We start from the raw sequence: 24,520 nt of genomic DNA, 5'->3' as shown, positions 1-24,520 counted from the left end.
GGACAAGATTCTGGCAGAAAAGCATGTCTATGGTATATAGTTAATGTGTGAAATGACTGTATAGTAGTAACCGTATCTGGAGCAAACACTGTCTGTTAATTTACTTTGCACTGGATGTGAGAAATTAGCTGAAAGTGATTCACATCCTCAATGAAACCCTCTTAGGTGGAAACAGGTTCCTCATCTCCACATTCGTATTCCCATTTACGCATATCCCCCTCCCTGAAATAGAACTATCAAGAGATCTTGGTGTCCGTTGTTTCCTCTCCCCACCATAGCAACACTGTACACAGAGTGAGTGTCTTATGAGAGGACTGTCTCACCCAGGTTCATCTCTCCTCCCAGGATACATATGACAACATCTTGCACACAAGTCAGTCTTCCCTGGTGTTCTTGAGAGCATTACGTTTGCCAGCGATGCCATCATACTTTATCAAGCAGCACAAGGCACTGGTCAGCAGAAAACAGCATCACAAAGGTAAGCCGAAATAACCCTTTAACTATATAATACAATGTACACTGCCAGACAAAAGATTGGACAATTTGATCAAATTTGTTTAACAAACATTTTGATACAACGGCTTTTGCTTAAACGCTTGAAGTTAGTTTTGTCCAAATACAAACTGTGCGCACATATGAATTTGCTTTTTAACCTGTTAACTGCCACCCGTCCACTCTGTGGGACGCCTACATTTACTTCACTATATTACAATCAAATCTAATCTAATCTTGACAAACTATATATCGTTGGAAAGGTCTAAGACTCCCAAATATAGATTTTACCAGTGTTTTTTGCTAAAAATTATGTAGGAAAAGTAATCGATTAATTTATGACAAGAGTGCACCCTCAAAAATCTAAATTATAACTGGAGTTTTGACCTTTGTATAAAAAAAGAAGACTTCTTTGTTGCCTTTTTCTCTATCACATTTTAGAAATCATCAGAAGTTATATATCGACTGAAAACTTAAAATCTCAAAATTCATCCTTTAAAATCAATTTTAAAATCAGACATTGCATTTCCATGTAAATGGTACATCAATATCATGTTACAAAATATTTTCATTCATGAATTATAAAAATTTAAGTTTGGATCGTGCACTACAAAGTCAATATTCAAAAATGTGAGTGACAGTTAAGGGGTTAAAACCTTTTTTTTTTTTTTTTTTTTTACCAAAATTAGATATTAGAAATTGTAAATTTGTAGAATTTTTTTATTTATTCTACTATTATTTAAAATTGTAGAATGTGTATAAATTAACTCCAAAATATACATTTAAATTATATAGATTTTAATATTATTTTATAGACACTATGCATTTGATTTTAGAAATCAGTGTATATTAATATTAATAAAATACATACTATTCAAATTATATATATATATTATTATATATATATATATATATATAGTTATAAATGTACAAATAAATAAAAATAATCAATCAATCAATAGATTTAGATCTAGAATCTTAATATTATTGTGTGTGTGTGTGTGTGTGGTGTATCTATGTATTTAATAGTTTTGTATACAATTCATTTGAGAGAAAAAAAAATCTGAAGGTTTCTCCAAAAATTGACTGCCAGTGAACCATTAAATCTACATTCAAAATCTACATTTTAACAATGTTTAACCTTTTATTGTAGACATGTATCTTTAGTTTTGTAGCATGTGCAGTAACAGGACGACTAAAATTCCCATCTGAGATTTGCTCAAGCCGATTAAAGGAGGAAGTGTCATGCTGTGTATTGTGAGATTATCCTGACTGACCCAACAGGTCGCATGCAATAACCTCACCCTTGAGCTCATGGGACGCTGCAAAACAAAACACAACTGACTGAGTGTTTTCATTTTAGTAATGAATTTTCAGTGGCTTCAGATTTGATGTGTGATTCAAAAAGACGTAATCCCATAAACTCACTCTAAAGACACTGAGACGAGTACGTGAACGCTGACTCACATTCCTCCTGGTAACTGTTGTTGTGCAGAAGTGATCTACATTGTCTTGCTTTATAACTGTTTCGTGATGACTTGCTATCCTTTTGATTCTGATATGAAAAGTGGCTTTTTTGTGACGTTCACGTGCATTGATGTGATGAAGCTGTAGTTGCATTGCTATTACTCACATATCTGTTGAATGCATTATGAATGTTTATCTAAATAGATTTTGTTTCTTTACGCATTATCAAGTTATAGGCTGAATAGCTTTTAGCAACCAAAAAGCAGTGCCATGGCTTTGCAGCATGGGAGTTATGCACATGCAAAATACACAAATGAGCTCTGGTTTATTGTCAGATAATGTTTTAATGCAGTTTCCACCATATTTGAATGGTTCACTAGTGTCAGTTTCAATCTGCTGACAGCCACTTAATGCATGGTTTTAATTTTTAAAAGCAATTTTGTGTACATAGTACGTGCTGTCATAAAGTGTTAAAGCTTTTAATGCTTCAAATATTTGTATTGAGAAGTCCATTAAAAACCAAAAATGACACCCTCCACTTGTTCCAAACATGAATGAATTTATTTCTTCTGTTCATCTTAAAATAAGATATTCTGAAGAAACAGTTGATGGTAGCCATTGACTTACAGAGTAGTTTTTCTATTATAGAAGTCAAAGTTTACCATCAACTGAACTATTTGAAACCATTACTTACATAAATTTCCATATAGGCTAGTTAAGAAAAAGTGGGGAAGAATATATATATATATATATATCTGTGTGTGATTAGCTTATTTTGTCTCATGTATAACTTGTGTTATTACAGTGGTTATCATTATATTCTAGAAGTCTAGAAGTATAAAATAGATTTTAGGATGGCATATGAGCATTAGTTACTTAAATATAGCCTACAGTTTTTACCATTCAATCTAGTTAAACCAAAAATGTTGCTATGAGTTAAAGTGCTGGGAAGCACAGCTTTTACAGTAAATTTGCCGGGCTTATTTTGTCCGTTGTAAGGTGACATCACATGCATCACATGTAGTCCTTGAGAACCCGCCTCCTTCATTCAGCTCAGGTTATTTGTGCTCCTCTCGACGGGTTTAATCTGTCCAGACTGCTGCGGGCTTTTGGCAGGAGAGTCAGAGAGAGGCATCTTTTGCGCACTTGTCTCTGGTAAGTCAAAGGAAGGTTAAAGCCGATTCCTGTCCCATTCACAGACACCAGACTGCACTGATAGAAAACAGGTCTGACTTTAAATTACTGTGTTCATGTTAACGTGCAGTTATTGTAATTAATTATAATTGCATACAATACACGGACATTGTAATTTATAGTCATTTTTTCAATAGACTCTTTATCTGACCGTTTTGTTTGCGTCCATGCAATATTTGATGAAGAAATCAACTTCTCCTGGATTGATGACTGAGTGATTTTCAGGGTTAATGCTAAATGCATGTCAATGAAAGATTTTGTGTGAACCGATAAAATTGCACTAATTGCACGGGAATGTGCATCGTTGCATTTCGGACGTGTTGCAAATGTCTGTTTCGTTGAGATCTTCCCAGCATCCTCTCTCCTCGCATGTCATTGTTTGTCACTGCTGTCCTTGCTTGAGCCGATTGTTTCTGCAAGAGACAAAGATTGTGCTGGAGTTGTTACAGACCAATAAGCCTTGCTGAGCCGTAAAGGCTGCATCGTAAAGGCAAAGTCTACCAAGGTGAATGATGTTGTGAGTGCAACAACTTCGCATTGATTATTTTGCAATGCTGTGCATTATTGCATTATGCATTTTAATATATTAATTAAAACAGAGGAAATCAAAGGGTAAGAGGAGAAAACTGTTTATGTCAAATGATTAACTGTTATGGTGAAAATTATAGGTTTAACAAGGCAGTGTTAGAATTATCTGGAAAATTGTATAAATATGTGACATGTTAAAATTAATTGAAAGTATACTGTGATGGGAGTTCTAAAAATACGATTTAGAACTCGACGACGATTTTGTTTTACTTTAAATATTTATGCATTTTCATTAAATGTTTTATACAAATGCATTATTAACTGAATATTCTATAGATTGACCTTTTTATATATTTGTCTTTACTTAACTAATTAAATTTACAATTTTTTTTTATTTATTTAAATAAAGACAAATATTTAAAATGTTCAATCTATAGATTATTCAGTTAATACATTTTTTATGTATTTATTTACTTTTTTTATCAGTCCCTTTTTTATAAGTCTTGATATTACTGGTTGTTATGATGATAATGAATGCAGGCAACCATGCAAGCTAAATCCTTGTGTTCTTTGAGAGCTGTAGTCCATTCATGTCTCTTAATTGGATGTTCCTTTTCTCTTTAGATTACCTAATTTGTTTATTAAGAAGTCTATTAGTGGTCTGCTAATAATAATAATACAAAATACTTCATTCGATAGGGCTTTCTCCACCTTGTGGTACTCAGTAATACTTTTAGTGACACACGGATGATATTTTTGGCTTTTAAGGCTAATAAAATGCAATTGACCTTGTGAATGCAGGTGCTGATTTGTTTTAAGGTCGGCTCAGAAGATCAGAGTCTATCAAGAGTCTTTAACCTGTTATATAAGCGGAACCAAAGCAAGACTTACCAGAACTTCTCTTACCTAGTACTACTAATCCCAGAGAAGTCTTTTTTATGTTGGAAGATAAATCTATTGGACAGTGTTTACATTTGAACACCTTTTTTAAAAAACCTCAAAATAAACACGGGAAACATAGTGAGAAATAACCAGTCATTCCAGATAAGCTGCCAATTTCCTCCGTCTTTGTGTGCAGTTGCTGGGTTGTTCTTTTTTTTTTTTAGATGTGTTTTGTTGAAGATGATGACTTTATCAAATGCATTCAATGATTTGATGCATGTGGACACCTTTGTGTTGGGTTTGGACATGCAAGAGATATGGTTTGGTCAAAATCCACCTGCCAACTCCGTAGATATTCCAGTTAAAATAGAATCAGAGATATTTGCTTTACAAATGCATCATCAACCATATAGGAATCCTAAACTCCAGTTCTGAGACTCACATATACGTGTCTGTACACTGACCAGTCAAAACTTGATTGGTGTTTTCGGGCAACCTTCTTAGTCATTTAGGACAGCCAATGAGAAGCTCTGGAATTTTTAAACATGGTATTGCAGGTCTATGACACATTTGAACAGACTGATAGATGAGCAGACAGCCAATCAGGAGTGAAGCATCGTCTGGCCTTCAGTAGCTGATAGCTATATATTAGAAATCAAACCTCGTGGCTCCTGGAATATTAGGGATTGATTTGGCTGCAAGTAAAGGTATACTCACAGATCTTTGACTTGCATCTAATTTTTTCAGGACAGATCCTACATATCCTGAACATAGGTCTGTGTTGGTCACTTTATAAATCTTTTATGATCTTTTTTATCCTCTTTTATCCAGAAATCCCTGTAGAAGCTCACGCAGAAATGGGACGAAAGGAGGGCGACTGTGATTGGAAAAAGAGCACGGATAACATCCAGGATGTGTTTGAATTCATGGAGGTGCTCGGATCGTAAGTACACATTTAGCTCTTATTATTTATCATTTTATAAGATTGGAATGGTTTATTAACATATTTTTGTCAATAGGGTAAGCTGACAATTTTGGAAGTAAATATATCCTTACAGAATTTATGCCACAGGTGCAATTTTATGTTAACAAATTACAAAGTAAAAAAAAAAAGAAGACTTTTCAAGTTATTAATTAAATATTAATTTAGAATTACAAAGAAAGAAGTAGAAAGTCTGACATAAAGTATATATATTTTTGTATAAAATCTGTTTTTGAAAAAAGCTTTTTTTACAGTTTAAAAATAATTTTTACAGTTTAAATACATTATTTTTTTCAGTGTAGTTTTAATGTACTTAATAAATAAATATAGAAATAACATTTAGATAAAAAAGTGTAAAAGTAAAGGTTTTTTACACTAAAAGTAATTTATATTGCACATTTTTGTTCCTCAATTTTTTTATAAAAAAATATCCATGTTTGTATTTTTAACTGAGTATTTTAAGTATGTTAGAGACATTTCCAAGAAAGCTGTTTTTTTTCTCACCCAGCCGGTTAAGGACTGACCCGTAAATACCAACTTTAAAGGTTTACACCAGACTTTAGTTGTTAATGAGCTTGGTATTTCAAGTAATAAAGCTCATAAGCTTTCAGCTTTAACGTTTTGAGCCTTGTGTTGTCATTTGCAGTAATTTGATAAAGAAAACAACTTTTTCTTTATTTTCTATTTCGATTTATTACATTTAATACGCAGAGTCATGTAAACCTTTCGCAGACTGATTTCACTGAAAAGTTTAACACTATTGGTCTGTGATGATGATGATGAGGATGATATCAAGACAATCGCTTGAGTTTGTAGGCGGGACTATCTTTCTGACCAGCCAATAGGAGGTAGAAAGGAGAAATGTTCAGGAATCCTCTCTGAAAACATTATTTCAGTTCTGTTTGTTGACGCTTCTTCACCTTGAATGAGATTGAATTATGATTTAGATTGTGAATAAACTGTTTAAATGTGTAATCCCAAATCCATTATCCCATCTGAGCAACTTAACAGGTCTCAGACTGTAAACTAGACACCAGTGATCCGGCCTGAATCCGTGGTGATGTCATTGTGAGGGCAAAAAGCTGACTAGACTATGAGCTCAGCAGACACGAGCAGCTGTACGGTTTCTTTGCTGACTGTACAGCGATCACCAAGAAGAATAATGTTTGTCAAGGCTGTTGAAGAAAAGCATCAGAAACAGTTATTCCTGTTTCCATTAATGACTACATGATCAGCGACAGTAGGATTTGAATGTCTCTGTTTGTTTGTTTGATTGGCTGATGTTGAGTTTTATTCAGGCTGTACACTCAAAAAAAAAAAAAAAAAAAAAGGTACAAAAGCTGTGAGTGTGATTGTACCTTTTCAAATCTTTTGTACCTTTTAGGTACATGGCACCTGGCTGACCGCTGCTAGGGGTGTGTGTTCACTGCTGTGTGTGTACTGTGTGTGTGCACTTGGATGAGTGGAATAAACAGTGCAAAATCTGATTATGGGTCACCATACTTGGCCACAAGTCACCTCCTTTTTTTCCCCTAGTATGTACACTTTAAGGTGTATGGACCCTTAAAGGTCCGAGCTGTACCTTTCGAAAAGATCCTGCCCCAGTGATAGCTTTTGTTCCTTTATTTTCTGCGAGTGCAGTATTCAGGAAACCCTGCGTCTGTCATTCTCATTGAATCGGTCTGTAGGTGAATCAAGGGTAAAGCACAGGTTAAGTGTGTTAATCGCTTTGGCAGACATGAACAGGGATCACAGGCATCAGTACACAGCTAACGGGATAGAGACAGATTTACAATAATCTACAGGACATGGCCTGCAATGTGCTGTCTATTGCTTTGATTCTGATTTTGTGTGTGTGTGTGTGTATGTGTGTATGTGTGTGTATGTGTGTGTGTGTGTGTGTGTGTGTGTGTGTGTGTGTAAGTTATTATACTTGATTATTTTCATAAATAAGGCCAGACACCGAATATGGTAAAAATGTAACTAACAAATATGACTATACTTTCCCACTTGATTGATGCAATTAATAATTGCACTTTTGTTTTGTTTTTTATGTAATTTTTTTGTATTACGTTTTCTAAAGTGTTATGTGTGAACACGGTATTATCTAATTACATATGTACTAATTTGCATACATTTACATAACAATAATCGTAACATTGATCATCTGAACTCTCCTTTTACATTTTTTTACATAAAAAGAAAAAAGAAAAAAAATACTCAGAAATTGCAAATAAATTATACATTTAAAAAAATATAAATTACACAGAAATGGCAAGTTACATTAAACATTCAAACTTTGAAGTTCAAATACTGAATTTTTTGTCAGATGTAATTCAATAATCTTTGCTTTATTGACAACTTTGAAAAATCTCTTACAGTTTTCAATTTATTCCCACTCTATAAATTATAATACTGTCAATATCCAGAAAAAGTATTTTTTTAATCATATTTTAGGAATAAAAATCAGTATGAAAACCTTCAGAGTATATAGAGGAATAAAACGGTATAGTCTTTATAAGCATTACTGAAGAGAAAAAAAAACTAAAACAAAGCCTTTAAAGATATGTATTGTAATTAAAAATCACTTTGTCCTCAGATATAATGTGTGCATTAAAAACCAAAAATCTGACTTTACAATTCACACAGGTTCTATAAAGCAAAATAGTTATCGAGTTTCAGCTAGTTTCAGACATAGCTCTGTCACAACCTGCCTTTGCCTATGGGTGTTCATGACACCAGCGGGGCATTATGGGCCGCGGGGAGTTGAGCGCGGTGGTTTCCACTGACAAAAACAACCCAAATTAAACTCCCAGAATCCTTCACCAGGCTTCTATTGGACTTAACACCCATCAGGATGAAGTACGGCATCTAAAATTGGCTTATATTGGTGAGCCAGAGATTTTATGAGGAAAAAATCATGTTTTTATATATTTCATTGGCAGTTTTCTTTTTCTTTGGCAGTTTTCTTTGCATTACCAGTTCAGTGTTATATCAGGAAAGACCTACACTGCAACAACTGCTTATATTTTAAGTAGCAAATGTTATGGACATTTTGTACAGTTAAAAATAATACATTTAGTGAGATATACACTCAAAATACACTGAAGATACATCTTTTAATACTTGCTATACAAATATTTTATACAATTAAAAATATATATCTTGAATATACAGTATTAGTGTATTTTACATTTACATTTATTCATTTAGCAGATGCTTTTATCCAAAGCGACTTGAAGAGGACAGTGGAAGGAATCAAAAACAACAAAAGAGCAATGATATATAAGTGCTATAACAAGTCTCAGTTAGCTTAACACAGTACATGTAGCATGGGATTTTAAATAATATAATAAATAAAAAGAAAACGGATATAATAAAAAAAGAATAGAGCAAGCTAGTGTTAGAGGTCTTTACACACACACACACACACACACATACACACACACAATTGCATAATAAATGAAAAGAAAATAGAATACAAAAAGATAAGAAAGGAAGGTAAAAAAAAGTAAGAATAGAATTAGAATAGAATAGTATTTTAAATATTAAAGGTTTTTACAATATTATACACAATTAATACTTTCAGTGAGGTTTAACCTCAAATTATACTGTATTATTTTGAAGATAATATTGAATTATAAATGCTACTAAAGCATTGTATGCAGTTAAAAGTAATATATTCAGTTAGATTTACACTTAAATTGCTGTATTATTTTCAAGATATATTCTCTTGATATTTATTTTAAGCAGTAAATGTTATATATATTTAATACATACATAATACATTTAGTGAGAGATACCCTTAATATTTTTTATGTTCTCTGAGATGTTATGTCTTATGCAGTTTTACTTTTTTTCTGATCTGTTTACGTGATAATGAAGACAGAGATGATGATTAAAAATCTGATTTTCAGAGTGTAAAAACCCAGATGGGAAAACCTCAGCTATTAAACACTGATAAGAGTATTACATGAGTAATATGAAGATTTGCAGTGGGCAAATCAGAGGAGCGTTCATTATACTCTAGATAAGACTGTCTTATTCAGCCAATCTCATGCTAATTGCACCTAGCCTCTTAGTGTACTAGTACTAGTGTACTTATAGTAATCGCTTCACAGGTTTCTTCATCTCGTCAGAGCCCTGGCCACTTTCACATGTACCTGTTAGCAACGCTACAAGCATTTCTAGCTGTAATAAAACAGATGGCTTGCATTGCTTCCCTGAGGTCTCGGCGAGGTTTAAAAGGTCACATCCTCACCTTCATTAAAACCTGTTTTGCTCTCAGGGGAAGAGCCACATCAGCGTCACATAAACCAATGATCGTGCTCTCTCTCAGATCCATGGATAAAAACATAATCCTGGATAATTGCACATCTGACCTTACCTCATCTCTGTTTCTCTGCTTTCTCCAGGGGAGCGTTCTCAGAGGTCTTCATGGTGAAGGAGAGAAAAACAGGGAAGCCTTTTGCTATGAAGTGTGTGAAGAAGAAAAACAAAAGGGACGTCAACCTGGAGAATGAAATCGCCGTGTTGAGGAAGTAAGACTCGATGAAACCAACTGTGTGTAAAATGCTGAGGTGTCAAAACCTTACAGGAAGAGAAAATGAGAGTTTGCTGAAAATGTACTCAGCCTCAAGTCATTCGAGATGTAGATGAGTGTTTCCTCATCAGATTATATCACTTGCTCACCAACTGATCCTCTGCAGTGAATTTGTGCCGTCGGAATGACAGTCCAAACAGCTGATAAAACCATCACAATAATCCAAACCATTCCAGTCCACCAATTAAACGTCTTCTGAAATTAAAAGCTTCCTGCCAAAACACTAGCTCATAATCAATAGAAACCATATTGTCCTCTTTTATCAAAATCCACCAACGTATTTATATAGAACTTTGTCTTCTGTGCATATTTCTCTCCTGATTCAGATGAGGCGACTCTTTCATTGGACATTATTAATATAAAATATCATATTTTAGCTGGAGGCAACGGTTTAAAGTTAAAACATCTCAATGATGGATTTTTTTCGTTGTTTTCACCGTATGTTCATTGATGGGCTGGAGTGTTGTGGATTACAGTTTGGAAGAAAAAATAGACTGAGAATAAAATGCATGTTCAGCAACTTTTATCCAATGTTAAATTGACACAACCATCTTCTAACTTACTAATCTGTTGTCATATAGGATCCAACACGACAATGTGGTTTGCTTGGAGGATTTCTATGAAAGTCGGACACATTACTACCTGCTCATGCAGCTGTAAGCACCCACTGGAACCCGTTACGTCAAGTGTTTTTGTGTCTCAATAGCATGTTGTGACATTGCTCATATCCCGTCAGCGTTTCAGGTGGTGAACTGTTCGACCGGATCCTGGACCGGGGCATGTATTCAGAGGCTGATGCTAGTCGGCTCATCAGACAGGTGCTGGAGGCAGTCAGCTACCTGCACAAAAACGGCATTGTCCACCGCGACCTCAAGGTACAGAGCCGCCACATTCACACAAACATATGCAATATACCACAGATAAACCACAAAACTTGGACTTTCTGCATCTGTGTTCTCTCTACAGCCAGAGAATCTGCTCTACTACAGCCCTGATGAAAACTCTAAGATCATGATCAGTGATTTTGGCCTCTCTAAGATGGAAGATAATGGTGTCATGTCCACGGCCTGTGGGACCCCAGGATATGTCGGTAAGAATGATGTCAAACAAATGGGGTTTTAAACAGCCAGTGAATGTCAAAGAACCAGAGACACATCTGTAAAACAGCCCGAAAAAGGCCAAATACACAGCTGGTTTGGAATCCGTTGTCTTTTTAGGCATCATGAGACTGCATTCACAAAATGCTTACCTTCAGTAATGTGACGTTTCTCTGAGTGATAATACTGCAGTATTTTTACTGGTTAGTGCGCTGTAATAGTGTATTATTCTCTCTTTATTTCAGACCCTTAGGTCCATATCACAATATTAAAAGTAAAGAATAAAATTACATGCAAACATTAATTTACATACATCAAACACTATTTAAAAAACAACAACATAGTGCTTCCGGTTCACTTAACTTGGGATCATTTAAGACCAATATGATTGTATTTCTTGAATCACTTATTCGACAAATGAAACTATATAATTCCTTAACACAGCATGCAAAGTAGGAAAATCACTAGATACAAACTGTAGGCTTGCACTTATTCTTAACACTTATAGTTGATGACTCTGATTGAATATGTATGTATGTATGTGTATAGATCCAAGGACATTCAAGATAATAAACAAGGTCTGTTTTAAAACCAAGTTGTTTCTATCTGTATTTCTCCCAGCCCCTGAAGTTTTGGCCCAGAAGCCCTATAGCAAAGCCGTTGACTGCTGGTCTATTGGAGTCATCACTTACATCCTGTAAGTCTCTTCCTAGTAGGGATGTAATTTCTGTACTATATGTGCTCCACAAGTGAGTTGGACTTTAAAAAATCACTGCTATTTACAGAGAGTGATAAACAGATGCCATGTTCTTAATTTAGAAACCTAAACCTGGCTGTTTGACAAAACTGATAGATTAGCACAGAATGAGCCACTGCTTCACCCTAGCCATACTTTTTAAAGCCACAATGTATTGTAAGTCTCTCAGATAGATGGCGCCCCCTTCTGGAAGTTTTCATTTATTTATGTTGCTGTATCTTCACAGTCTCTGTGGATATCCTCCTTTCTATGAAGAAACAGAGACTCGTCTCTTTTCTAAAATCATGAAGGCACAGTACGAGTTCGACTCGCCCTTCTGGGATGATATCTCTGAGTCTGGTCAGCATCCTATACTTCCCTACCGCTAAATCATCTCATTTAATACACACCTGCAACCTTCTGCCTTTAACCTCAAGTATAATTATTATCTCTGTAGCAAAGGACTTCATCCGCAACATGATGCAGAAGAATCCTAAGATGCGTTATGACACAGAACAGGCTCTCAGACACCCCTGGTGAGTGACCACACCACAGATTTACTGCTCTTTTAAAGCTTATGAGCCTTAATGGAGACCTTTGTTATGTTTCGTTTATGTATCAGACATCTCAGAAATACAAAACAATTAAGATATTGTTGACAAAGAGTAAGAGTAAAAAGCTTTAAAATTATGGATATTATTATGCAGATCATTTGCATTGTCATTATGTAGACCTAGAACTATTAAAAATAATATTTAGGTCAGAAAATTTTGCAGATACTAAATAAAATATAAATATTAGATAAAAAACATTCTTAAAAAGTTTGAGTTCTTACAAATATGTTTTTCTTAATTGAAATGAAGCAGAAATAAAATAAAATATTAATATTAAATGAAAAAAATAAGTTTACATTTTTTAAAATTTAATTTTAGTTATTGAAATGAAGCATATATAAAATAATTACATAAACTATAAATATTAGATGATAAAATTAAGCTCAAACTTGTTAAAAATATTTGTTGTAATTTAAATAAATAAATTAAGTTTGAAAAAAATTAAACTTAAATTCAAATGAAACAAACAAAAGTTTATACTAAAATAACACTGATAATTCAGTTTTGATTTGATGAGAGACACTGAGACATATTTGAAGTTACTTGAGTCTCTTTTTTCCCCAGACTTAAGCTAAAGTCTCTATTTGTTCTTCATTTAATCTCATTGCTGTGCAGGAGAAACAGCCAGAGAATCCCACAGTCCAGAAGCATTAAGATAAAACAAATTATTCCTGTCTTATAGTCTGGTTAATTCAGGAAACAAATCCTTGTTTTCCACCAGCTCTGGTTTTAAACCCAGCTTTTTCCTGCAGGATTATAGGAAAGACGGCCCGGAGTCAGGACATCTACTACTCCGTCAGTGAGCAGATCCAGAAAAACTTTGCCAAGTCCAAATGGAAGGTAAGGTCATGTTTCATAACTTTGTGTATTCTGGGATTAGAGTTTGTCTCCTGTGGTTTCGTCTCAGTTGGGTTTTTCAGATAACCTCCGGCCTGTTTACACAGTTCAGCTTTAAATATGAGAAGCTGATTTGGTAACCGATCTTGCCTTTAATTGCTCCATCTGCATGAGTATCTGGAACAGACCAACTTCAGTTAGTTTTAGCAATTTTATCAAACGTCTTTTTATTAAAGCAGGTAATTTGACATACAATTCACTTGTACATTCTGAGAGCTCTTTTTTTATAACCAATTCAAAAAAATAGATAAAATAAAATACAAAAGGTAATTTAAAACTTAAAATGGTACAACATTAAAAAGGCAAAAACAAAACAAGAACACACACATATAAAAACCAAAAAAAAAAAAAAACCCACCAGACTGACCACAATCCCCCACAATATCCCAACCCCCTATTCAACCATCTAACCCCTTCCCATTTATCTTCACCCTTCCTCGTAGAGACCTTCACTCTAAAACTATTAACATTGTCACATATCGTGTGCTAGGATGCGGACTGTTGCACCGAATTTGTAGTTTTTAGGTATGATATGAGGGGTTTCCATGTTTTATTGAATAAGTTGAGCCTGTCTCTCATTGTATATCTTATCCTTTCTAAATGAAGTGTGTTAGTTAAATCCTCTAACCACATCTTAGAGGTAGGTACAGTTGCACTCTTCCATAAGATGAGGATTAATCTCTTTGCTATTATTAAGCAATAAGAGAGAAAACGCTGTTGTGCCACGCTCAGTTCTCTGAAGGTCTCCGATATTCCAAGAATGATAAACATGGGCTCAGGTTCGATTGAAGTATTTATGACCTCAGACATAATGTTGAATATATCAACCCAGAACAATTGAACCCTTGGGCATAGAGCAAAACTATGGAGAAGTGTTGCTACGGAAGAGTGGCACTTATCACACATGGGTGACACTTCTGGGTATATGTGATGTAGTTTCTCTTTTGAATAATGAAGCCTATGCATAATTTTAAATTGGACAAGACAATGTCTTGCATTGTCTGAACAATTATGTATGTTTTCAAGACTATCTTTCCATAAATCATCTGAAATAGATTCACCAAGTTCCTCTTCCCACTTTCTTTTATAGTTTTCAGTCAATGGGGAGCTTATTAGTAAAAGGATGTTATAGACACGTGATATCAGTTTACTTTCGTTAGGAGACAATTTCAGACAGTCGTCTATTTTAGATTGTGGTTCAGTCTCAAATTCTCTTAAGTATTTCCGAACGTAGTCCCTAACTTGCAGGTAACGAAAGAAATTATTTTTCCCCAGTTCATATTTCTTCTGTAATTGCGTGAATGAAGCAAAGATGCCTCCCACGTATAGATCACCAATACATTGGACACCCCTTTCACACCATGTAGAAAAGGCTCCATCCAGACTGGAGGGGGCAAATGTGGGATTTCTAGTGATGGGTAAGAGAAGAGAGATTGGTTTAAGATTAAAGGTGGTCTTGATTTGTTTCCAGGTACAGATCATGCTATGAATGATGGGATTGTTATTATACAGGGACTTATTAACCGCAGCTGGAGCTAGTAGGACTGCGGCCATAGAATACGGGTGACAGTCTTCCCGCTCCAGCATTAGCCAATCAGACATTGGTATTGAAGTGTCCAACCAAAAGGTAAACATCTTAATCGCTGAGGCCCAGTAATATAGCAAAAAATCTGGGAGTGCCAATCCCCCCTCTGGCTTTGGCCTACAGAGATGTTTTTTACCTATTCTGTGAACTTTGTGTCCCCACAGAAAAGGAACTATCAAAGAATCTAAGTTTTTAAAAAAAGATTTTTTTAGAAACATTGGGATGTTTTGAAATAGGTATAACAATTGCGGGAGAAAGATCATCTTTATAGCATTAATTCTCCCAATTAAAGAAATTGGGAGCGTGTCCCAAAATGATATTCTAGTCTGTAATCGCTCTATTAGAGGGGGGAAGTTTGCCTGGAATAGAGAGGAGTACTGCTTTGTCACTTCTATCCCCAAATAGGTAAATTTCTCTGGAGAGATTGTAAATGGAAAGTGATCTAGGTGTGTTAAGTCACTCATTTGGACCGGCATTAAAACACTTTTAGACCAATTAATCCGATAACCCGAAAATGTCCCAAACAGGTTGATTTTGTCAAGAAGATTAGGGATGGTAATTTGAGGCCTCGTTATATATAAAAGGATGTCATCTGCGTATAATGATATCTTATTATTTGTGTCTTTGGTGGAGTATCCATGAATCTGGGGTTCCATTCTAATACATTGGGCTAGAGGTTCGATAGCCAACGCAAAAATTAAAGGGGATAGTGGACACCCCTGCCTTGTCCCTCTATGTAAACTAAACGGGGAGGACATTGTCCGGTTTGTTAGGATTTGAGCCGTAGGATTCTTGTAAATGAGTTTGATAAGTGACAGGAACTTACTTCCGAAATTGAACCTGTTAAGAACTTCAAATAAATAACACCACTCGATCTGGTCAAATGCCTTCTCGGCGTCAAGTGCAAGTATGACAAGATCAGAGGGTGGACCTCTCTTTGTGTATATAATATTGAAAAGACGTCTAAGATTAAAAGTAGCACTCCGATTTGGTATGAAACCCGTCTGGTCCGTATGAACTAGCTTTCCCAATAGAGGATTCAGCCTGTTAGCTAATATCTTGGCAAATAATTTCCCATCGACATTAAGGAGGGAGATAGGACGATAAGCGCCTACTTCCTGTGAGTCCTTCCCTTTTTTATGAATTAATGTGATCACAGCCTCAGTTAAGGTGGGAGGTAAATTACCCTGTATCTGAGCATGTTCATATAATTTCAGCAGGTATGGGGATAGATTCTCATTGAATGTTTTGTATATTTCCCCTGGAAGTCCATCAGGACCGGGTGTCTTATTACTTTTTAGGGAGGCAATAGCGCTCCGAACTTCTGCAATTGTGAGGTCGGAGTTCAAGGAAGCACAATCTTCCTCGCTCAATCTGGGAAGTTCACATTTATCTAAAAATGCATTAATAGTTACAGAGTTTGAAGTAGTCTTTGAGGTGTACAAATCAGTATAAAATTCCAGAAACCTGTCATTGATATCTTTAGGCTTAGTAAGTATTGTGTTATTGTGGGCTTTTATCCTGTGTATCGTTCTATCGTTTTCCATTTTTCTAAGTTGTCTAGCTAGTAGTTTGTGTGGTTTGTCACCAAATTCAAAATATTTCTGCCTAGTATAGAGGAATGCTTTACTTAGTTTTGCAGAGATAATTTTGTTATATTCATACTTAAGTGTTGCTATTTTCCTGTGCAATAAAATAGAGGGGGAATGTGCATTTTCTATGTCAAGTAATTTAATTTGATCTTCTAATTCTTTTAATTTAATCTTATTTACTTTTCGCCTAGAAACTTCAAACGAGATGATACAGCCTCTTATATAAGCCTTGAATGCTTCCCAGAGGATGGAGGGAGAGGTATCAGGGTTGTCGTTTATTTCAAAGTATAAAGAAATCTGGTCTTTTAAGTATTCACAAAATTTATTTTCAGTGAGTAGATGTGAATTCAGTTTCCAAGAGGCGTGTGGCTTGTCTACATGATCTAAACACACCGAAAAGGTGAGTGGGCTGTGATCTGAAATCACTATACTGTGATATTTAGCATTTAACGTGTGCGGTACAAGTTTGGCGTCCACCAGGAAGTAGTCTATCCTACTGTAGGAGTTATGTACAGGTGAATAAAATGAGTAGTCCCTGCCTGTAGGGTTCATCGCTCTCCATATATCCAGTATATTTGTGTTATTAATGAACATATTTAAAAATTCACTAGAGGCATTTCTTGGAAGTCTCTTCGTGGAGGACCTATCAAGATATGTGTCGAGGACAGTATTAAAATCACCCCCTATTATCAAGTGTGTTTGTGAGATGTCTGGTATCAGTGAAAAAACCTTCTGAAAGAATATGGGGTTATCTATGTTAGGAGCATATATATTTACTAAAGTAAGGGAAGTGTTATGGATTTCACCAATCACTATTATATAGCGGCCCTCTTTATCAGTGATTGTTTTTTTATGCAAAAAGGGCACACCTTTTCTCAGTAGAATGGCCGCACCTCTTGCTTTGGATAAAAAGTTTGAGTGGTAAACTTCCCCTATCCAATTTGCTTTTAACCTGCCATGCGAGGCATTCTTCAGGTGAGTTTCCTGTAGGAACATAATATCTGAGGTCAGTGACTTTAGGTGGGTCAGAATTTTACCCCTCTTGACTGGATTATTAACTCCACGTACATTCCAGCTAGAAAATGTGAGACCTTTCAACCCTCTGGTGTGATTATTTAAACTATCCTGCATCTGGAGTATGTGATCAGTACAGTATCTGCAGCAGTACAGTTGTCAATGTGTAGGATTTGAGTGAATGGTCTTCCTATCCCACCCCTCCCTTCTACCCCAGTCCACCCCATAACTGTTATCAAGGTCAGCCCAGTCCCCATATTAACAAATGTAAACAAAACTACTCTAGCCAATTCAAAGTGAACGTGGCACGAGCCTTCTTAAGGAAGTACAAACAAACCAGTAGCTTCCCCACACCTTCTGGTGGCCTGATGCTAACTCCTATCAATGATCACATAGCTTGGTAACTTACACAAAATATTTAGGTAGATTAGTAAAGAGAAGAAAATATAACCAGTTAAAGTGCCATAATAATATTATTATCCATGGGTGCACACACACACACACACATACATATAAACGTATACACAGGTTCACACGACACACCCATACATATACAAATACCCATACACCTATGTCCATAGTTGAGAAGAAGAACGCTTTCCCCAGGGTGGGAATTTGCATCAACTGTATAAATAATAATAATAATACTAATAATGGATTTAAATAGGAGAAGTAGTTTTAAGTATGTATGACCAAAAACTTAACTGAGTTGCAACTCCAACGGAGGCAATGACACTTTGAATACCTTTCAATAACAGTGAGCCCTTTCCACACTTTAAAGAACTAGCTGAACAATTGTCAGGGCTCTAGATAAGATATCAGAAAAATAGAAAGAAGGAATAGAGAAAGAATAAAAATAAAATAACAGTGCAAACCTCGATCTGTATGAGGCGGGACATAACACTTTCCAATTTTTCTTCTTATGAGAATGGCGGTTTTACAGTTTGTACGTGTGTATAACGTTAAGTGTGTAACTCACGTGTATAAGAAACAGATAGTGCTGTGCTAGTAAGCACCAGTACATAACCACCTCTCTGAATATCTTGTTTCTCCGCATCAGCAGTGATTGTATCAGTTTAAGCGTCTTCCTGTCTCACTTCAGTCGAGCCCGGTGTGAAGAGGCGTTCGGCATATTCCTCCGCTTTTTTGGCATCTATGAACGAGATCTGTGTGCCGTTGTGGGTTATCAGGAGTCTAGCAGGGTAGAGGAGGCCATACCTGACCCCGGGTCTGCCCCGTAACAGCTCTCTCGTGCGGTTGAATAGTGCCCTCTTTTTAGCTACGGCAGGCGGGTAGTCCGGAAAAATTTGGATCCTTTTACCACCATGGAAGAGTTGTTTCTCCGCTGCAGCCTTGCGTAGGATGTCCTCAAGCGTGTGAAAGTAGTGTAGCCTCAGTACAAAGGGTCTAGGTGGTTCATGAGGTTCGGGCCGTCTTCGGAGGGTCCGGTGCGCTCTATCAATGAGAGGCTTCTCATCCAGGGATAGCACCTCCTGTAGCAACCCGGCGATAAAGTCTCTCGGCCTGGGTCCCTCGGTCCCCTCAGGGACTCCGATGACCCGGATATTGTGTCTCCTCGAGCGCCCTTCTAGGTCTTCGCATTTCTCAGTTAGTTTTTCTACTTCAGAGCTCAGACGGGTGACTTGACGCTGAAGTGCAGTGACATCGTCCGAGTGGTGTGAGGCGGACTTCTCTATCTCTCCAATAGTGTTAGCATGCGAGGTCGCGGTTTTCTCCAGGGTCGTAATGGAGGTCTGCAGTTCTTCTTTAGTTGTAGCCAATTCGCCTCTCAGCACAGTATACACCGTTTGTATACGGACATCGATGGTGGCGCATATGTCATCTTTAATCTGGGTAATTTCACTTCGCAGCGCAGCAATAGCGGCCAGAACAGCTCGGTTTGGTGGGTCCGCCTCCTCGCTCAGGTGTTCGGGCTCCACCATCTCAGTTGAGTCCGAGGGTTGATCAAGGCCTGATTCTTGTTGGTCGGTCTTTTTGGATTTTCCCTTCTTTGACATTGTTCTCTCCTTTTAGGTTTAGTTTCCCACTTGCTTGTATCTTCTTATGTCACTCCAAAGCACTTTTAGGCGGATATACAGGTGTTTAGTGTATTAATAAAAGAAAAGTTACCAGAGCTATGTAAAACACGTCTCACTCCTCCATTGCTCAGCAGCGCCCCCCCCGTTTTAGCAATTTTAGACATTTAAATCTGCAGTGAAGTTTCAAATACACTTGCCTAGAAAAAGATTTATTTTACATAAACTTTGGTCTCTTTTTAATGGTCACCACGTTGATTAACTCGAACTTTTTCTAGAGAATGTTAACTTAAAAGTCAGTCTGAAACCCACAATGCACTCCGTTTTACCTTCTACTATACTACAAAAAGTAATATAAACACATTTGTACATAAAATTTAATTGAGATTTAAATGTTTGTATATTCATATATATATATATATATATATATATATATATATATATATATATATATATATATATATATATATATATATATATATATATATTTTTTTTTTTTAAACTGTATGCTGGTTTTTGAATTAAACATGCATCTTGATAAGGTAAATTTAGGATTTTGTTATTTGAACATGTCTTCATATAGTAGCATTTGCATCCTATGCATACATGAGCAAACATTACATTTTTTGTGCACTATTAAAATGCATTGATTGTTTTTAAGTTTACTTCATGTTTCAATATAAACATTTGCTGTTAGCTTGTTTAGTTGTTTCCTGCACGCTACTGACTGTCTGAAATCATGATCTCGTCACTCCAGCAAGCCTTCAATGCTACAGTGGCTATCAACCAGATGAAGAAACTGCAGCTGGCCAACTCCGAGGCCTGTGTGACGTCTGCGCCTGCGCCTGAGTTCAAGGAAACCGCAGCCTCCACACCCGAATCCGTCTGCAAGAAGCTGTTCACTGAGACCCCTGAACCAAACGGCAACATACACAGTAATCAGATAAATGTGCCGTCCGGCTCCACCGAGTCAAAGACTCAATATCATCCAGTCCGGGTCAGTCACAGTGAGACCACTCATGTTGGGACCCTCACCATTGCAGAGAAGGGCAAACATGTGTATCACTCAGAGCCAGCAGACCTAAATGGGTATGTATTCATGTTTAAATTATGGAAAACATGACTTTGGTTTGATTTTTTTTAACTAAAAGTTACACTGTGAAAATGTGTTATTCAGAACCCACCATTTTTATAAGGTCTCAATTATGACAGCATTAACATATGACCTTCTACATTTATATACCTGCTGGAAAAGAAATGCTTAAACCAGCTGGTCTTAGCTGGTTTAAACTGGTCTTCCATTTTGGCTAATATGGAGTAAATCCACCAAACAGACCAGTCTGGGACACCAAATTTCAAGAAAAAAATTTAGGAGCTTGGTGGTGACCTTGTTAATAATTTCACATTGAAGAAGGCTAGCCAATTATGATAGAGGTGATTGACCTCTTAAAGGTACAGTACCAGAAACTAACTGGTCAGAGAAAAGGTGGAACATAGTGATTTCTTCAAGAAACTACATTCTTAGTGGATATTGTGAGTGTTTTAGTTTACAAGGGTTTAAATAGCACATTATCTTTAAATCTTATTTTCAGTGTTGTTATTGTTAACTCAAACTTAAAAAAAATAGTTTTTGTTGTTTTGGTTGAAGTAAAACGAAATATAAATGTTGTTTGAACTTTTTTTTAAGGCCAAATGCTGAAATTGTTAAATTGCTACCCTTTTTCAGTGTTGTTATTGTTAAAGCCTTTTAATCTGTTATTGAAATGAAGCTGAAATAAATGTAAATATAAGATGAAACTTAAACGTGCATTAGAAGTGTTGCCTTAGCAACTAACCAAAATAAGCTCAAGTACTAAAACTGAAAGAAGAATTTGCAACGGAATATGTGGCCAAAGCACATAACAAATATACTAAAACTTAAACTAAAAATAAAATGAAATCTGAAAATGCAAAAAGCTAATTCAAAATCTCACTAAAAGAACCTATTTTACTTAAAACATGAAAGATTGTGGGACAGAATTTGATTTTATCCATTGAAAATGGATTTGGTTTCCATACATGCTCTAAAGAATTACTTGAATTACTAAATTCTTCAGGTATGCAAAAAGAAGCTCCAGTCGTAACGGGCAGAAGCTGCAGACTGGCGTTTGCTCTGTCATGTGATTGGCAGCTTTGGAATTGTGTCGTTTTGACAGGTAAATATGAGTACTTAAAATTTCCGTTGCATATTCTAAATGTATATTGACATGAAAATGCTGAATGCGCTTATTCCACGTGTTCGCTACAGGTCTGTGACCTTTCACCCAGCCTGCTTTCTGTGGGCAGATCCTGCAGCTCTGTCCCGGTCAAGAGTGCTGGCAAGACAATTGGCCACCGGCCCGCGCTGTTCTGAAATACTGAAGTTTAGAGGAGTGCCTCCAAGCCTGCAAACACACACACACACACACACGCAGAGCACAATACAGCCTATCACACACTCACAGACAACACAGTATCCCTGTAAAAGCAGAAACGAGTACATGTTAGGTCTGAAACTTGGTATGTTCCCTTGAAGAAACAGATTTACATTATCTAGGTCAATTAATCTGTCTGTATTAAAACATTCGGAGCAGGGGTCCGTGTTATTGGACACTTGTGTAAGGAGTATTGGGAGTTTTGTACATATACTCTCTTGTATTGTGCAATAATGTGTGGCGCAGTAATTCAAGTGAGTAAAACACTTTTGCTGCACTGTAATTATTGATCATACATTGTATATTGCTGGGATAAGAAATACGTTTTTTTTATTTAACTAGAGTTAATGTTTATTTTTCTAATGCGGAAATTATTATTGTATGTTAATTTATTATATACTTTTGTCATAATAAAACATATACAAATAATTGAACACCTTTTCCCACCACCATAGTATGTCTAGCCCTTGTTTTGTGCATGCAGAACTCTGCCGTACACACATTAACTTTCTGATAGAAATACTGTTTTATTACTTATTATCTTGTAAGAGATTATAATAAAGTGTCCTCTAAACTACAAAGGTTTATGATTTTGTAGGCCATACTTTGTGCAGTATCTTTCTCAATAAACCCTCATACATCACTTAGATTTCTTAGTGGTTTAATATTTCGGTTGCAGGTTTTTTTTTTTTTTTTTTGAGGCTTAGTTATTGTTTATTTTTAGACTGACATGATACATGTCTAATTTACATTAAAAAAATAGAAATTATAACTTTGGAAACTATAGTTGTCTCTTTAAATATGAAGCGGTCAAGCGTCAGTTTAATGAGTTAATCCAAATTTCACAAAAAGCTTATTGATTTAATTATAAGTCAGACATTGAAGTGAGTTGCTGTTTTTCTCACTCTTTTCAGGAATATGTCATTCACTTGTTTTGGCAATGTGCCCAATAAAATACATTTTGGTCAGATTTTTTAATGTTAATCAAATCTCATTTTGTAAGTGACATTTACATCTGTTTTAAATATGTTTTTTTATGGATTTGTATGACTATTCAAAAGAGAATATAAGTACAGACTTTATTTTGTTTTTATAACGGTACTGCCTCAATGATTTGATGTTTTGTACTGTTAAATAAAAAAGAAACCAGAAATGATTCGCGATACGCGCTGCGAAATCCTGACCTGAATCAACACATTCGCTATACTCGAGCTTATAGAAGCTCGGATCTGATTCGATTCGATTCACGAACCGGTTCCTAAGTTCAGATCCGAACCAAATGATTCGCGATCCGAATCGAGCGCTTCAATTCCAGTGTATAATTTTGCGACGCAATTGTTGAACTGATTTAGAGTTTTGAAAAGCTCCTCTTCAACCATTTTTTTTTTTTTTGCAAGAAATTGCTTTGGCTTTAGTACAGTAGAAATGTAAAAAACCAATAATGAAATTCAAAAATAATTAATATTTATATTTATGATATGATTCCCTCACACAGCATTAGTGGGACTTTATACATGTGAAAAACATAGCTGATTTTTTAATATTTGGGAAGGGAATTATACCTCCTGCAAAAGTATTTTGCAGTGTGTTGGCAGGGCTGGACTGGGGTTCAAATTTGTCCACAAGATCCCAGTTTTGCTGGGTTATAGAGCCTTCAATGGGAGTAAATAAATGAATAAATAAAACAGGACAGAAACAAATACTGACTGACCTCAATCCAGCAGCTGACCTGCACTCCTGACTGACCTGTAGACGTGCAGATCACTCACCTGAGCTCAGATTAGCCTCATCATCATCATCATCACTGTCATCTTACTGCTGAGTGAGTGTGAATGCACGTGTTATGGACAGATGCCACGTGTTATGATCGGTCTTACTGACATTTACTGCCATCTGTTTACTGATGATGTGGTACATATATAAAAAGTGAATAAGATATTTGGCATTGTTTTCTTACATGTGAGTATTTTGGCATCATCGTGCACATCTGAATGTTAGATTCAGCTGCTGCTTTGGGCATAGATTAGGGATATTTGAATATTTTATTTGACGATGTCGTTCAAAAGTCTGGGGTCAGTAAGATTTTTAATGTTTTTGAAAAAAAAAAAGTCTCTCACCAAGGCTGCAATTATTTGATCAAAAATACAGTCAAAACTATTTTGAAATTGCAATTTAAAATAACAGATTACTATTAAAATATATTGTCAAATGTAATTTATTCCTGTGATCGAAGCTGTATTTTCAGTATCATTATTCCAGTCTTCAGTGTCACATGATTCTTCAGAAATCATTCTAATATACTGATTTTCTGAATATTATCAATGTTCAAAATGGTTGTGCTGCTTCAT

General features: G+C 35.8%; 2 protein-coding genes across 3 annotated transcripts; one reads left to right on the top strand and one right to left on the bottom strand.

The window, feature by feature from the left end:
• The first annotated feature begins 353 nt into the window (after positions 1–353).
• Positions 354–22,662, top strand: LOC113065664 (calcium/calmodulin-dependent protein kinase type 1D-like). Of its 2 annotated transcripts, none has more exons than XM_026237109.1 (13): positions 354–478; positions 5,395–5,506; positions 9,961–10,086; positions 10,730–10,804; positions 10,885–11,023; positions 11,115–11,238; positions 11,867–11,942; positions 12,229–12,341; positions 12,439–12,517; positions 13,348–13,435; positions 20,477–20,808; positions 21,816–21,914; positions 22,007–22,662. In XM_026237109.1, the coding sequence occupies exons 1-12, from the start codon at positions 418–420 to the stop codon at positions 21,880–21,882; spliced, it is 1,392 nt and encodes a 463-aa protein (XP_026092894.1). In that variant the 5' UTR covers positions 354–417; the 3' UTR covers positions 21,883–21,914; positions 22,007–22,662. The 2 variants fall into 2 exon arrangements, with proteins under 2 accessions (XP_026092894.1, XP_026092896.1); XM_026237111.1 differs by lacking the exon at positions 354–478 and adding an exon at positions 3,069–3,114.
• LOC113065665 (uncharacterized) lies at positions 13,450–19,858 on the bottom strand. Its single transcript, XM_026237112.1, has 2 exons — positions 18,663–19,858; positions 13,450–13,609 (listed from the first exon to the last, which is right to left on the bottom strand). The coding sequence occupies exon 1, from the start codon at positions 19,699–19,701 to the stop codon at positions 18,760–18,762; it is 942 nt and encodes a 313-aa protein (XP_026092897.1). The 5' UTR covers positions 19,702–19,858; the 3' UTR covers positions 13,450–13,609; positions 18,663–18,759.
• Positions 22,663–24,520: the final 1,858 nt, after the last annotated feature.

Source organism: Carassius auratus, chromosome 48 (assembly GCF_003368295.1).
Source record: "Carassius auratus strain Wakin chromosome 48, ASM336829v1, whole genome shotgun sequence".
Taxonomy (NCBI): Eukaryota; Metazoa; Chordata; class Actinopteri; order Cypriniformes; family Cyprinidae; genus Carassius; species Carassius auratus.
Note: the sequence above shows the minus strand (reverse complement) of the source record. Positions and strands in the feature narration are given on the sequence as shown.